The 17,552-nt window shown below is 48.9% G+C and overlaps 1 protein-coding gene across 1 annotated transcript in view; it reads left to right on the plus strand.

Moving 5' to 3' along the window:
- LOC149435579 (ALK tyrosine kinase receptor-like) overlaps window positions 1-17,552 on the plus strand; it is a 264,409-nt gene that overhangs the window by 212,281 nt on the left and 34,576 nt on the right. The window contains 2 exon segments of the mRNA XM_089662515.1: window positions 8,401-8,465; window positions 14,672-14,801. Coding sequence (XP_089518641.1) covers window positions 8,401-8,465; window positions 14,672-14,801 — 195 coding nt within the window.

A 17,552-nucleotide genomic window follows, 5' to 3' on the forward strand; every position in this document is an offset into this window, starting at 1 on the left:
TATTTGACCCCCCAGGCAACTGCTGGGGCCAATCAGCCCTTAGATGGGTGTGGTTCTGAGTGCCTCCTGGACTCCAAGTATAAGGAGACACTCCAGACTTCAGAAGAGCAGGATGCTAGCGCCATCCTTAGGAGTGGAGCTGGCACAGCACCGCCCGGTATGTTCAGGTATAGATTTGCATTCCTTCGACACAAAGTCTTAGGAGTTCCGGGAGTGACGATACATTAAAACGGAGTAATGTGATAAACAAGGAGTTCCGGTGATTGTCAGCTCTGTGGTCACAGTAGTTCCAGGTCCGGGATCATCGTTGGCAGAAGGCGAGGCCCATCCATCATCCTTGAATTTAATGAGTCTCCCGAATCTCGCAGCAAAGTCACCGCGGCGTCAGCTTGGAGCCGACTCATAAAACACGCCGTCTGCGAGGCCTTCAATCAGGAGAGGCGCCATCTTGTACAGGCCTTGGCCGGGCGCTCAACTCTTCATTCCACTTATTGCTTTGTTAGCCGTGGACAGGGTGGCCACTGCTGGGCTGAGGAGGCACATTTTCAGGGGAGGGGGGAGCCAGAGTGAGGGGGTGTTTATTAAAAAACATTCACATTGCTGTTCGTCCATTGAAACTGTATGGAATTCGTCCTGTGGGAAAATCGAATGTTCTTGGATCAAATGCGGATCAAATGTGTGAATGGGAAAAATACACAAGGAGACAAGTATGGTGGGACCTGCAGGACTGTGAACTGAAGTAGTTCATGGCTCACAAACGGGGGGGAGGGGGCAATTTCCCTTTCACCTTTGGTGCTAAAGGACTGGGCCCGAGTCCAGGGGGGTTCTGGGGTTGGCTGAACCCCCCTAAGTATAGTTGTGCCCCCCCAGGACTCTGAGCGTTCATCCACTGATCCATGAGCTAGGCTGATGTGGACACCTGATGTAAGGGGCACTCCTAATGGGGGCAGTTATATAAGGGGGCACTCTGATGTGGGCAGTTTTTGTAAGGGGGCACTCTGATAGGGACACAGATGTAAGGGGGCACTCTGATGGGGACACAGATGTAAGGGGGCACTCTGATGGGGACACAGATGTAAGGGGGCACTCTGATGGGGACACTGATGTAAGGGGGCACTCTGATGGGGACACTGATGTAAGGGGGCACTCTGATGGGGACACTGATGTAAGGGGGCACTCTGATGGGGACACTGATGTAAGGGGGCACTCTGATGGGGACACTGATGTAAGGGGGCACTCTGATGGGGACACCTGATATAAAGAGGCACTCTGATGGGGACACTGATGTAAGGGGGCACTCTGATGGGGACACCTGATGTAAAGAGGCACTCTGATGGGGACCCTGATGTAAGGGGGCACTTCTAATGGGAACAATTATATAAAGGGGGAGGGGCACTCTAATATGGACAATTGATGTAAGAGTGGGGGACTTTGATAGGAACACTGATGTAATTGGGCACTCTGATAGGGACATCTGATCATTTGTAAGGGGACACTCTGATGAAGACAATCGATGTAAGGGGGTACTTTGACGGGGACACCTGATGTAAGGGGCACTCTGATGGGGACACCTGATGTAAGGGGCACTCCTAACGGGGACCGTTATGTAAAGAAGCACTCTGAGAGGGACAATTGTTGTAAGAGGGATCCTGATATGGACAACTGATTTAAGGGGAGACTCTGATGGGGACACTTGATGTAAGGGGGCACTCTGAATGGAAGCCTGATGTAAGGGGCACTCTGATGGGGACACCTGATGTAATGGGGCACTTCTAACAGGGACCATTATATAAGGGAGTACTCTGATGGGGACAACTGGTGTAAGGGGGACACTCCTAATGGGAACAGTTATGTAAGGGGGCACTCTGATGGGGACAGTTATATAGGGGGGGCACTCTGATGGGGACAGTTGTATAGGGGGGGCACTCTGATGGGGACAGTTATATAGGGGGGGCACTCTGATGGGGACAGTTGTATAAGGGGCACTCTGATGGGGACAGTTGTATAAGGGGGCACTCTGATGGGGACAGTTGTATAGGGGGGCACTCTGATGGGGACAGTTATATAGGGGGGGCACTCTGATGGGGACAGTTATATCAGGGGGCACTCTGATGGGGACAGTTGTATAAGGGGGGCACTCTGATGGGGACAGTTATATAAGGGGGCACTCTGATGGGGACAGTTATATAGGGGGGGGCACTCTGATGGGGACAGTTATATAAGGGGGCACTCTGATGGGGACAGTTATATAAGGGGCACTCTGATGGGGACAGTTATATAAGGGGGGCACTCTGATGGGGACAGTTATATAAGGGGGGGCATTCTGATGGGGACAGTTTATATAGGGGGGCACTCTGATGGGGACAGTTGTATAAGGGGGCACTCTGATGGGGACAGTTATATAGGGGGCACTCTGATGGGGACAACTGATGTAAGGGGGCACTCCTAATTGGAACAGTTATATAAGGGGGCACTCTGATGGGGACAGTTATATCAGGGGGCACTCTGATGGGGACAGTTGTATAAGGGGGGGGGCACTCTGATGGGGACAGTTATATAAGGGGGCACTCTGATGGGGACAGTTATATAGGGGGGGGGCACTCTGATGGGGACAGTTATATAAGGGGGCACTCTGATGGGGACAGTTATATAGGGGGGGCACTCTGATGGGGACAGTTATATAAAGGGGCACTCTGATGGGGACAGTTATATAAGGGGGCACTCTGATGGGGACAGTTATATAGGGGGGGCACTCTGATGGGGACAGTTATATAAAGGGGCACTCTGATGGGGACAGTTATATAGGGGGGGCACTCTGATGGGGACAGTTATATAGGGGGGCACTCTGATGGGGACAGTTATATAAGGGGGGGCACTCTCATGGGGACAGTTATATAAGGGGGCACTCTGATGGGGACAGTTATATAGGGGGGGCACTCTGATGGGGACAGTTATATAAAGGGGCACTCTGATGGGGACAGTTATATAAGGGGGGGGCATTCTGATGGGGACAGTTGTATAAGGGGGGCACTCTGATGGGGACACCTGATGTAAGGGGGCATTCTGATGGGGACAGTTATATAGGGGGGGGGCACTCTGATGGGGACAGTTATATAGGGGGGGCACTCTGATGGGGACAGTTATATAAAGGGGCACTCTGATGGGGACAGTTATATAGGGGGGGCACTCTGATGGGGACAGTTATATAAGGGGGCACTCTGATGGGGACAGTTATATAGGGGGGGCACTCTGATGGGGACAGTTATATAGGGGGGGCACTCTGATGGGGACAGTTATATAGGGGGGCACTCTGATGGGGACAGTTATATAGGGGGGGCACTCTGATGGGGACAGTTATATAGGGGGGCACTCTGATGGGGACAGTTATATAGGGGGGCACTCTGATGGGGACAGTTGTATAAGGGGGCACTCTGATAGGGACACCTGATGTAAGGGGGTACTCTGATGGGGACAGTTATATAGGGGGGGCACTCTGATAGGGACACCTGATGTAAGAGGGTACTCTGATGGGGACAGTTATATAGGGGGGGCACTCTGATAGGGACAGTTATATAGGGGGGCACTCTGATGGGGACAGTTATATAGGGGGGGCACTCTGATGGGGACAGTTATATAAGGGGGCACTCTGATGGGGACAGTTATATAGGGGGGCACTCTGATGGGGACAGTTATATAGGGGGGCACTCTGATGGGGACAGTTATATAGGGGGGGCACTCTGATGGGGACAGTTATATCAGGGGGCACTCTGATGGGGACAGTTATATAGGGGGGGCACTCTGATGGGGACAGTTGTATAAGGGGGCACTCTGATGGGGACAGTTATATAGGGGGGGCACTCTGATGGGGACAGTTGTATAAGGGGGCACTCTGATCGGGACAGTTGTATAGGGGGGGGCACTCTGATGGGGACAGTTATATAGGGGGGGCACTCTGATGGGGACAGTTATATCAGGGGGCACTCTGATGGGGACAGTTGTATAAGGGGGGCACTCTGATGGGGACAGTTATATAAGGGGGCACTCTGATGGGGACAGTTATATAGGGGGGGGCACTCTGATGGGGACAGTTATATAAGGGGGCACTCTGATGGGGACAGTTATATAAGGGGGCACTCTGATGGGGACAGTTATATAAAGGGGCACTCTGATGGGGACAGTTATATAAGGGGGGGCACTCTGATGGGGACAGTTATATAAGGGGGGGCATTCTGATGGGGACAGTTATATAGGGGGGCACTCTGATGGGGACAGTTGTATAAGGGGGCACTCTGATGGGGACAGTTATATAGGGGGCACTCTGATGGGGACAGTTGTATAAGGGGGCACTCTGATGGGGACAGTTATATAAGGGGGGGCACTCTGATGGGGACAGTTATATAAGGGGGGGCATTCTGATGGGGACAGTTATATAGGGGGGCACTCTGATGGGGACAGTTGTATAAGGGGGCACTCTGATGGGGACAGTTATATAGGGGGCACTCTGATGGGGACAGTTGTATAAGGGGGCACTCTGATGGGGACAGTTATATCAGGGGGCACTCTGATGGGGACAGTTATATCAGGGGGCACTCTGATGGGGACAGTTATATCAGGGGGCACTCTGATGGGGACAGTTGTATAAGGGGGGGGGCACTCTGATGGGGACAGTTATATAAGGGGGCACTCTGATGGGGACAGTTATATAGGGGGGGGCACTCTGATGGGGACAGTTATATAAGGGGGCACTCTGATGGGGACAGTTATATAGGGGGGGCACTCTGATGGGGACAGTTATATAAAGGGGCACTCTGATGGGGACAGTTATATAGGGGGGGCACTCTGATGGGGACAGTTATATAGGGGGGCACTCTGATGGGGACAGTTATATAAGGGGGGGCACTCTCATGGGGACAGTTATATAAGGGGGCACTCTGATGGGGACAGTTATATAGGGGGGGCACTCTGATGGGGACAGTTATATAAGGGGGGGGCATTCTGATGGGGACAGTTGTATAAGGGGGCACTCTGATGGGGACACCTGATGTAAGGGGGCATTCTGATGGGGACAGTTATATAGGGGGGGGCACTCTGATGGGGACAGTTATATAGGGGGGGGCACTCTGATGGGGACAGTTATATAGGGGGGGGCACTCTGATGGGGACAGTTATATAAAGGGGCACTCTGATGGGGACAGTTATATAAGGGGGCACTCTGATGGGGACAGTTATATAAGGGGGCACTCTGATGGGGACAGTTATATAGGGGGGGCACTCTGATGGGGACAGTTATATAGGGGGGGCACTCTGATGGGGACAGTTATATAGGGGGGCACTCTGATGGGGACAGTTATATAGGGGGGCACTCTGATGGGGACAGTTATATAGGGGGCACTCTGATGGGGACAGTTATATAGGGGGGCACTCTGATGGGGACAGTTATATAGGGGGGGCACTCTGATGGGGACAGTTATATAGGGGGGCACTCTGATGGGGACAGTTATATAGGGGGGCACTCTGATGGGGACAGTTATATAGGGGGGCACTCTGATGGGGACAGTTATATAGGGGGGGCACTCTGATGGGGACAGTTATATAGGGGGGCACTCTGATAGGGACAGTTATATGGGGGGGCACTCTGATGGGGACAGTTATATGGGGGGGCACTCTGATGGGGACAGTTATATAGGGGGGCACTCTGATGGGGACAGTTATATAGGGGGGCACTCTGATGGGGACACCTGATGTAGGGGTGCAGGTTCTGTATATCATTCTAAGCCGGTTCTGTTGTGTCCGGAGCTCCGGGTCGGAATGGAAGGGTAACCTCTGGCTCAGCTTCTCCATGTCCGGTATTGTATTTATGGGTTGGTGTTACCGGCCCTGTAAATATTTATTATGATGAGGATAGAGCAGACTGATCAATAAGTTATCGTCTTCCCTGAAGAGTTTCCGCGTCCAGCTGGCGGCTGATTAGAGGTGGATGTAGCGGAGGGTTCAATGTAGACTCCCCATCCCCCCCCTCTCAGCACTTCTGCGCCTCGTGAAGTCCTCAGCCTGTCGATGGGTTATTGAATTACAGGAGATGCCGACTCGGCAGCCATGACAGGAGACGGTTTACAGCGACGGCTCCACTAATCACAACACACCATAAAGTGCAGATATAGATTGACACAGCAGGTGATGTATCCCTTCAAATGCAGCTAATATAAGTACCTGACTGTAGGACTGGCGTATAGTCTGCCTATATTTTACCTTCCCTGGGCACCCCCTCACCCCTCACCCCTCATTAACATATTGACATCTTAAAAATGACACCTTTACATTTTCAATACACACCTTATTTTAGTCCTAGTGATGTCTACACTGGGTCTCTGTGCTTCTCTATGCAATGCAGGCAGAATTGCAAATAAAATTTTGGCCGAAATTTTGTTTTGTTTTTTCAGATTCATTGAAGTTCGTTACTATTTTAATTTGGATGTTCAGATACATCCGAATTTCTGAATAACAAAAAATTTGTTTGAATTTCAATTCGGAACGAAATAAACCACATATGTCTAGTGTGCAGTGAAATCAGAGGAAGCCGTATCAGTCCAGGAGGGGAGCCGATACACCTGTGCAGACTGAAGGGGAGGAGCCGGTACACCTGTGCAAGACTGAAGGGGAGGAGCCGTACACCTGTGCAAGACTGAAGGGGAGGAGCCGGTACACCTGTGCAAGACTGAAGGGGAGGAGCCGTACACCTGTGCAAGACTGAAGGGGAGGAGCCGGTACACCTGTGCAAGACTGAAAGGGAGGAGCCATACACCTGTGCAAGACTGAAGGGGAGGAGCCGGTATGCCTGTGCAAGACTGAAGGGGAGGAGCCAGTACACCTGTGCAAGACTGGAGGGGAGGAGCTGGTACACCTGTGCAAGACTGAAGGGGAGGAGCCGGTACACCTGTGCAAGACTGAAGGGGAGGAGCCTGTACACCTGTGCAAGACTGAAGGGGAGGAGCTGGTACACCTGTGCAAGACTGAAGGGGAGGAGCCTGTACACTTATGCAAGACTGAAGGCGAGGAGCCTGTACACCTGTGCAAGACTGGAGGGGAGGAGCCAGTACACCTGTGCAAGACTGGAGGGGAGGAGCCAGTACACCTGTGCAAGACTGAAGGGGAGGAGCCGGTACACCTGTGCAAGACTGAAGGGGAGGAGCCAGTACACCTGTGCAAGCCTGGAGGGGAGGAGCCGGTACACCTGTGCAAGACTGAAGGGGAGGAGCCAGTACGCCTGTGCAAGACTGAAGGGGAGGAGCCAGTACGCCTGTGCAAGACTGAAGGGGAGGAGCCGGTACACCTGTGCAAGACTGAAGGGGAGGAGCCAGTACACCTGTGCAAGACTTAAGAGGAGGAGCCTGTACACCTGTGCAAGACTGAAGGGGAGGAGCCTGTACACCTGTGCAAGACTGAAGGGGAGGAGCCGGTACACCTGTGCAAGACTTAAGGGGAGGAGCCTGTACACCTATGCAAGACTGAAGGGGAGGAGCCGGTACACCTGTGCAAGACTGAAGGGGAGGAGCCAGTACACCTGTGCAAGACTGGAGGGGAGGAGCCGGTACACCTGTGCAAGACTGAAGGGGAGGGGCCAGTACACCTGTGCAAGACTGGAGGGGAGGAGCCGATACACCTGTGCAAGACTGAAGGGAAAGAGCCGCTACACCTGTGCAAGACTGAAGGGGAGGAGCCAGTACACCTGTGCAAGACTGGTGGGGAAGAGTCGGTACACCTGTGCAAGACCGAAGGGGAGGAGCTGGTACACCTGTGCAAGACTGAAGGGGAGGAGCCGGTACACCTGTGCAAGACTGAAGGGGAGGAGCCGGTACACCTGTGCAAGACTGAAGGGGAGGAGCCGATACACCTGTGCAAGAATGAAGGGGAGGAGCCTGTACACCTGTGCAAGAATGAAGGGGAGGAGCCGGTACACCTGTGCAAGACTTAAGGGGAGGCCGGAGGGAGGATTTAGGATAAATTCAGATTGTAATTCTCTGCAATATAAGAGGAGGGCTCCATCGTCAGACTCTGCAGCGTTCAGTGCTTCTATGAGAGTCAGATGCCGGTTTTCTCTGCCGCACGCGGTGGTTCCATCCTCGCCATTAGTGGCAACATCAATGACATCACCAGTGGACAGGCAAAGTAGCTGCAAAGAGGGTGCAGGGGATCAGCAGCATTGAGATGCAACAAAGGATAGCAGCATTGATCAATTATAATAATTCTTAGAACATCGGATACATTGTACTGTAGAAATCCCGATGTGGTTGGGTAGAAGGTCTGTTAGAAAAATTGTAATCGATTTGATTTGTGAACGGAATATTATACATCGAATACACATCGATATTCTGTGAGCGCTGCTGTTTGTTGTGTTCGCAGACTCTGCCGGAGGTGTGTTCAGAGCAAGATGAGCTGGATTTCCTGATGGAGGCGCTCATCATCAGGTGAGGCATGTCCTTTACTGATCCCTGACCATCATGGTCTGTAGTAGGATGCCACCATGGGGGGGGGGAGGTCGAAGGTCACAGGTTGGTGGATACTGTTTACAGGACAGATTGTCTGTACACTGAATATGACGGCTTAAAAGGTAACTCCACTTTTGTTGAGAAAAAACCCTCCCCTCCAGTGACCATAATGCAGCATGTTTTCTGAAATCAGTCAGAAAAATACCACATTATGTCCACTAGATGGAGCTGTCCATCACTGGAAATCACTGCACTAAGCACACTATAGTCAGATTTCCTGGGACAGGTGAAAGCTCATCCAGCAAAATGTGTATTAAAAAATGTATAACTAGTTCCCTTAAAGTATGTGATCTTAGCAGCCATGCCCATTTCTCCTCTGTGGACTACAGAACACCTCCTCCTGTGTATCAGAGGATGGCGAGGTGTTCTGTAGTTCTACCCTAGGATGGCAACTATCCCCTTCTATATACAGTCAGTGCCAAGTCAAGGTCATCTAGTGCCCTAGGTAAATATACCAATCTGTGCCCCCCCCCCCCCAAAAAAAATATAGGAGCATTATGTGTTAGCAAAAATTCCCCCTCCCCCCACAAAAATCAAGCATGCTTACCCCTTAAGCACAAATATTTGCCCCCCCCCCCAAAGAAAAAAGAAAAATCACCCCTCCTAGCACAAATACTCTACCCCTCAGATTTCCCCTCCAAGCACAAATCTTCCCCTTACAAATTCCCCCTCCAAGCACAAATCCTCTCCCCCCCCCATTCCAAATCATCTCTCTAAACACAAATTCTGCCCCAAATCCCCCCTTCTAGTACAAATCCTCTCCTTCCAAATTTCCCCTCCTAGCACAATTACCCTCCTATCATCCCTACTAGCACAAACCCTCCCCCCCCAAAAAAGTATCTCCTAGCACAAATCCTCCTCCCTACCATATTCCCTCTTCTAGCACAAATCCCCCCCCACACACAACAAAGCATTCTCTCCCAGCACAAGTTCTCTCCCACCTGTACCATATTCCCTCTTCTGGCACAGGCCCCCCCCCCCCCTCCTGAATCCCCTTGCTCCTGAATCCCCCTGCTCCTGACTCCCCCTTCTAGCACAAATTCTCTTTCCCCATCCCCCCTCCCAACACAAATCTCCCCAAATCACCACTCCTAGCTCTCCCCCTATATTTCCCCTCATGGAACAATTCTTACCCCCTACCACCCCCAAATCCTCTCTCCCAACACAAATTCCCCTCCCCCAAATCTCCTCACTTGCCCCCCCTCCATCTCACATAATACCACTGTGCCCAGGGCTGTCGCCCCTCCTGCCCACCCCTAGTCCCAGCCCTGGATCCAATACAGTGAATGAGTGCCACCACCTTAGGACAGGAAATGTCCGGGAGGACCACCAGGTGAAATTTAAGGAGAAACAAGACTGAAAAAAGAAAACAAACACAGCCACCACATCTGAGGACTGGTAAGCTGCACTATGTTACATTTTTGCTTTTGGATTTAGATGCCCTTGAATACATGACAAAGAATTCCCTGAGCACTTTTGGTTTTCCAGAGAGATAGCACTGCAGACCCTGCCTGCTTTGAAGTTAGATTTGTCTGTTTGAACCCCACCCTGGTCCAACTCAATTACTTGTGTATTTCAGCTTGAGCTATTGAGTTCTGTCAACAACAACCATTAGATAACATAAGTAAAAAAATAGGATGCGAAATGTGAAAAAGAGCCGACAGCTCCACCTGCTGGTTCACAAAGGGCAGTGCAGACTACTACTATGTAATATACCTTGTTTAACCACTTCCTGTCCAGGCCAATTTGCAGCTCTATCACACTTTGAATGACAATTGAGCGGTCATGCAACACTGTACCCATATGAATGTTTTAGCATTTTTTTGAGACAGATAAAACTTTATTTTGGTGGTATTTAATCACCGCTGGGATTTTTATTTTTTTTTGCTATGTAATTGAAAAAGTTCAAAAATTTTGAAAAAAAAAGTTTTTCTTATAAAATTTTGCAAATAAGTCATATTTCATCATAAATCTTGGCCAAAAATGTATTCCGTTATCTTTTTAGTAAAAAAAAAAAATAACCTAAATTAGTTTATAACCAAAAATTATAATTTTTAAACACTTTTTTTACATTTTTATTTAATTTTTTTATATTATTATTTATGTTTTTTTTTTTTACATACTGTCACCCTAGAAGTACAGTGTTACCATGGTGACATTGTACTACTTGTGGGGGGTGATGAAGATTTTTTTTTACACTGATTGCTTTTACACCCATAAAGGCTGTAAGAGGAATCATTTCTCCTTCTCTCTGAATGCATTCTTGCAGCCATTGAGAACTACTGTGAGAGCTGTGATTAGTCACAGCTTGTCACATGGTACAAGGCTGTTGTGAATGGCCCTGTACCATGTGATCTCTGTGATCATTCACAGATTTCACACGTAGTAAGCAATGATGTCAGAAGTGACATCTTGCTTACTACTCTGCATGTGATCACTGATTGGCCAATCAGTGATCACATGATCGGGACCTCGCAGAGAGGTCCCGTCCGATGATCGGTGTTCCACTGCGGATCACGGTGCTGCGCGTTCCCAGGGAGCGCGCACAAGCAGGGGGTGGGGAGGCCATTTATGAACGTCCACCTGACCCTGCACTGCCACCGTCCGGCCGTTTATATACAATGGATGGGAGGTGATTAACCAACTAAAAGAACATAAATAATGAAAATAATAATATCGCAATAGCAATAAAAAAAATCCACTTGCAGTTCTGCCGAAAAAAAAGAAATTATCAGGAAAACCCCTTTTCAATCCTTTATAAAAGCAGGAAAATTTTAATTAAAAAAGATTGTGATACAGAAAAATAAATGAATACGGTTGTGTATAATATGCCCCCCCCCCCCCCCCCCCGCCTCTTAGCGTGCGATGTACCATTGCATGGGGGAGGTAATTACAGGCGGCGGCGGTAGGTGATTGGCACAGTATACATGGCCTGGGAATAGAGGAGCGCGGTGGCTGTCCTGGCACATCCTCTGATATGAGGATTAAAGATGGCGGATTGCCCACCAGCCCCAAAATTAAGTATTATATTTTGCCAGAGGAGGGCCCATGGCTGGGGAATGTGCCTAAAGACAGCGGTCAGGAATCATGATGTTTTACTCTCACATCCTCCATGTGGATTATCCTCCATCCTGAGACTTCTCTACCCTCCAAATCTTCTCCTCAAATCATTTCCCATCAACAACCTGATACCAGGGGTGTCATAGCCATCGGCTCTTCACCTTTTATCTCACCTGGAAGCACCACATTGTCTCCTATTCTTCTCTAGTTTTCTCCCTGTTGGTGAGGCTCCCCCTCCCTTATATCTCCATCATCCATGTTTTTTCATTTAATACATTTTCAAGTTCACCATGATGAGTATTAGACCATTAAAGCGGAGTTCCACCTAAAAAAAAAAAAAAAGTCAGCAGCTACAAAAACTGTAGCTGCTGACTTTTAAAATACAGCCACTTACCTGTCCCTCGGTCCGGCGGTGTCCTCACCACGGCTGGTTTCACCGGCCGTCTTCTCTCCCTGGCACCGGCATCTTCAGTGTGGGCACCCGGCTGTGACAGTTTGCGGCTTCACAGCCGGGTGCCCACTGCGCATGCGCGAGAAGTGCTGCGCTTTGTGAATGGCCCCTTAGTCTTCTGGGACCTGTCATGTGTCCCAGAAGACTACAGGGAGGGAGGGGAGGAGGACAACTTCCGCTTCCAATCGCCTAGGTGATCGCAGCGGAAGTGGGAGCGGGTACCTGTCAAATTGGGGTACCTGCTCCCCAAAGGTGCCAATCCTTAATGGGGGAACGGGGGGAAAAGGGTTTAAAGTGGAACTTCCCCTTTTGGGTGGAGCTCCACTTTAAATCCTCCCTCTGGCCTTCCCTCCAGTTTTGCACAGGTGTACTGGCTCCTCCCCTTCAGTCTTGCACAGTTGTACCAGCTCCTCCCCTTCAGTCTTGTGCAGGTGTAGCGGCTCCTCCCCTTCAGTCTTGTACAGGTGTAGCGGCTCCTCCCCTTCAGTCTTGCACAGGTGTACTGGCTCCTCCTCTCCAGTCTTGTACTGGTGTACTGGCTCCTCTCTCGGAGTGAAATAGCTTTACTCTGATTTCACTGCATACTGTGAGCTTCTCACAATGTGCATTAGAAGCTGCAGCAAGTCAGATAGAGCTCCGCCTCATTTTCTGGCTGGAGGATGTCCAGCCTCATTTAGTTCTTTCCTTCCCAGCCTGATTCACACATTTCATTCATTGGGTTTCCGTTCTTTAAGTTCAGAGTCTCGGAATCACATGTGGGCTGTCTGTATGTAAATACAACCTGCCTAGGAACGCCCACTCCTCCATCAAGGCATTTTGATATTTGCGTAAATCCTCCCACTGCATGTATTAGGAATGACCGCTCTTGGGAGGAATGCTGAGGCAGGGTTCTCCCGAGCATTTCTTTTCCCAGATGTTCCTCTTCCTTTTCCAGTCATTCCTCTTCTCTTCCCTGATGTTCCTCTTCTCTTCCCTGATGTTCCTCTTTTCTTTCCAGATCTTCCTTTTCTCTTCCAGGCATTCCCTCTTCTCTTCCCAGATCTTCCTATTTCCTTCCCAGATGTCCCCTTCTCTTTCCAGACTTCATTTTCCTTTCCCAGATGTTCCTGTTCTTTTCCTAGATGTTTCTCTATTCTTCCCAGATGTTCCTCTATTCTTCCCAGATGTTCCTCCTCCCTTCCCAGACGTTCCTCTTCTCTTCCCAGATGTTCCTCTTCTCTTTCCAGATCTTCATTCTCTCTTCCCAGACATTCCCCATTCTCTTCCCAGATGTTCCTCTTCTCTTTCCAGATCTTCATTCTCTCTTCCCAGACATTCCCCATTCTCTTCCCAGATGTTTATATTGCCCTCCCAGATGTCCCCCTTCTCTCTTCAGATGTTCCTCTTTTATTCCCAGGTGTTCCCTCTTCTCTTCCCTGATGTTCCTCTTCTCTTTGCAGACACTCCTCTTCTCTTCCCTGATGTTCCACTTCTTTTCCCCGACATTTCCTCTTCTCTTCCCAGATCTTCCTTATCTCTTGCCAGACATTCCCTCTTCTCTTTCTAGATGTTCCCATTGCCTTCCCAGGTGTCCCCTTCTCTTTCCAGATGTTTCCCTTCTTTTTCCATATGTTCCTCTTCTTTTTTTCCCAGATGTTCCTCTTCTCTTCTCAAATGTTCCTCTTTTCTTCCCAGATGTTCATCTTCTCTTTCTAGATCTTCCTTTTCTCTTCCCAGACAATTCCCTCTTCTCTTCCCAGACCTTCCCTCTTCTCTTGCTAGATGTTCCCATTGCTGTCCCAGATGTTCCCCTTCTCTTTCCAGATGTTATCCTTCTCTTTCCAGATGTTCCCCTTCTCTTTCCAGATGTTTCCATTCTATTTTCAGACGTTCCTCTTCTCCTCATAGATGTTCCTCTTCTCTTCCCAGACATTCCTCTTCCCATCCCAGATATTTCTCTTTTCTTGCCCAACACAGTCTCAATGCATAGACAAGACAATTGGCCAATGGTCTTTGTTGGTGTGCACTAACAAAATTCAGAACATTTTGGTAATTCTGCACAGCACGTTCCAAGGCTCTGCTGCACAAATCAGTCAAATCAGCTGTCAAGTTTAATAAAGTTAACAAAGAAAAATAACAAGTATTAGGCTGCATTGTACAAAGTATTACAGCACATGTGCACAACACACACCAGTGGGCACGTTATATGCAACTTAACGCATGCTCGCTGGTGTGAATGGACCCTTGGTGTCAGGGTTCTTCTGGTCCTCTAGTAGCTAATATCATGTTCCCAGCTGCAGGAACAGGTTCAGGCCAGGTGAAAGGAGCTTCCATAACCCTCAAGAGCCATTTATAGCCCATTATACCATTACCAACCACCAAAAACACCTCAGTTCAGTCTTCTTTATGGATTAAATGGTGAGATTTAGCTGAGATGTCCCCATGTTTCTTCAAATCCCAAACTCCAAATTTTGCTAATTTCTACCTCTGACCTTTTTTTTAATTGGATCATTGATTGTCTTTATTGGATGTTCTGGAATCTTCCCTTTTCATGAATGTCTTTGGTATTGAAAGTGATGATAAATTATGAAGTGTGTGGCCTGGTTGAGTGAACAATGTCCATCTCTCTTCCCAGTAAATTCAACCACCAGAACATTGTGCGTTGTATTGGCGTCAGTCTACAGGCTCTGCCGAGATTCATTCTCCTGGAACTGATGGCTGGAGGAGATCTGAAGTCCTTCCTGCGACAGACACGACCCAGATTGGTGAGAGGAACAGGCAACCTTAATGATGATTGGTTCATTGTGTCTAATGCATGTATAGAATATGTGTCAGAGGGACGCTTGGAGTACTGGTAATCAGTGGTGTGATATTGCAGAGTGTCAAACAAGTTCCAAAGGCTCCGTGATCCCAGCGGTGATCCCAGTGAGACCGCACTTGTATGACAGGTCCTCCCTAACTGGAGAACTCAGAATCAGAACTCAGAAAATAAAATAAAGAACACTAGCACAAAAGTGAGTCCAGTTTGGGTTTCGTTATTCATTGAAGAACTGAATAAACATACAACATGTTTTGAGGTTCTCTTCCCAGATATTCCAGTTCCCTCTGTATAATCAGTGGGATACACGTTGAGCTGATGGTGATTGCTAGAGCCTTGAGGAGGATAGTGAGGAGAGTCCAACTGGTTAAACCTGTATTCAACTGATTATACAAAGGGTGGGGGTCTGTAGGAGAGTTACAGTTAGTATATAAGGGCTAGCCTTGGCGAGAGGGTTAAAGTTCACAAGAACTAAGGTTAACATGAGAGAGAGTGAGAGTGATGATTAGGGTTAGAGTTAGGGCTCAATCATACTGTACCAGCCCCATCCGGCAGTGCTCAACACTGTCCTAATACATAGACAAGGTCATTTCCCAGACATTCCTCTTCTCCACAGACATTCCTCTTCTCCCCAGACATTCCCTTTCTCTCCACAGATGTTCCTCTTCTCTTCCCTGATGGTTCCCTTCTCTTTTCTAATGTTCCTCTTCTCTTCAAAGATGTTCATTTTCTCTTCCCAGATATCCCTCTCTCTTCCCAGATATCCCTCTTCTCTTTCCTGATGTTCCACTTTTCTACCCAGATGTTCCTCATCACTTCCCTGATATCCCTCCTCTCCATCCAGACATTCCTCTTCTCCTTCCAGATGTCCTCTTCCCAGAATCCCCTCTTTTCTTCCCAGATGTTCCTCTTCTGTTCCCAGACAATCCTCTTCTCTTCCAAGATATTCATCTTCTTCTTTCAGACATTCCTTTTCTCCTTTTAGATGTCCCTCATCTCTTCCCAGATGTCCCTCATCTCTTCCCAGATGTCCCCCATCTCTTCCCAGATGTCCCTCATCTCTTCCCAGATGCTCCTCTTCTCTTCTCCTCTTCCCAGATGTCCCTCATCTCTTCCCAGGTGTCCCTCATCAATTCCCAGATGTCCCTCTTCTCTTCCCAGATGTCCCTCATCTCTTCCCAGATGTCCCTCATCTCTTCCCAGATGCTCCTCTTCCCTTCCCAGAAGATCCTTTTCCCAGATGTCCCTCTTCTCTTCCCAGAATCCCCTCTTTTCTTCCCAGATGTTCCTCTTCTGTTTCCAGACAATCCTCTTCTCTTCCAAGATATTCGTCTTCTCCTTTCGGACATTCCTTTTCTCCTTTTAGATGTCCCTCTTCTCTTCCCAGATGTCCCTCTTCTCTTCCCAGATGTCCCTCTTCTCTTCCCAGATGTCCCTCTTCTCTTCCCAGATGTCCCTCTTCTCTTCCCAGATGTCCCTCATCTCTTCCCAGAGGTCCCTCATCTCTTCTCAGATGCTCCTCATCTCTTCCCAGATGACCCTCATCTCTTCCCAGATGCTCATCTTCCCTTCCCAGAAGATCCTCTTCCCAGTTGTTCCTCATCTCTTCCCAGATGTCCCTCTTCTCTTGCCAGACATTCCTCTTCTTCTGGATGTTGCTCTTTTCTTCCCAGATTTTCCTCTTCTCTTCTCAGATATCCCTCTTTTCATCCCAGATGTTCTTCTATTCCCAGTCATCCCTCTTCTGCATAGTGTAGGTGACAGGTTCTCTTTAAGGACACATCGGAGGTTTATTAGCCCTTCAATGTCCCCTGTACCCTATTAAAGCTAATTTAGCACGGACCCTAAATCCAGACGTGCTGGGCACCTCCAGGTTTCTTACTACTCCTGACACATGCCAGGGTCTAAGGAGGTCCCTGGCTCCCAGGTGGGACAGGTGAGTCCGAAAAACATGGTGAAGAGAGGGGGTCAGCTGGGGTGGCCGTCACCCTCCCAGCAGTGTAGAAGTGATCATTTCTACAAGAAAGCCTGCAGCTGGGACTAAACAGGTAAACAATTACTTGGCTGCTATAGTTTACATGCCGACATCACTGTAACCCTTCCACCAGTCACAGGAAAAGGGGTCAACCCTCTCTTACTCTATCGAAACAATGAAAACAAGTTTTCCTTATACTTGGAATTATTATATTCATTGTCTTTATAAACTAGAGCTTTCCAATCAACAGGGAGCAGGAATTTGCCACTTGTAGAGCAACAGTCGTGACTCAGCAGACCTCTGCAGAGAGACCACCGCTTCCAAACATGATCCTTCTCTATGGTTTGGCAGCCTGAGAGTCAGTAGAACAGTCAGTTAATTGGTATTTTTAGGAGGTCAGACACAAGAGTTTCTCATTTTTATTTTAGTCAGCGTTTACGTTAACCTAACAGTGTGTCTGTTGCAGGGGCAGACTGACAACTCATGGAGCCCCGGGCAATAGGGGATCATGGGGCCACTTTTCTTCCCAGATGTTCCTCTTCTGTTCCCAGACAATCCTCTTGTCTTCCAAGATATTCGTCTTCTTCTTTCAGACATTCCTTTTCTCCTTTTAGATGTCCCTCTTCTCTTCCCAGATGTCCCTCTTCTCTTCCCAGATGTTCCTCATCTCTTCCCAGATGTCCCTCTTCTCTTCCCAGATGTCCCTCTTCTCTTCCCAGATGT

Source organism: Staurois parvus, unplaced genomic scaffold, assembly GCF_062004578.1.
Source record: "Staurois parvus isolate SC_StPar_1 unplaced genomic scaffold, SC_StPar_1.0 ptg001487l, whole genome shotgun sequence".
Taxonomy (NCBI): domain Eukaryota; kingdom Metazoa; phylum Chordata; class Amphibia; order Anura; family Ranidae; genus Staurois; species Staurois parvus.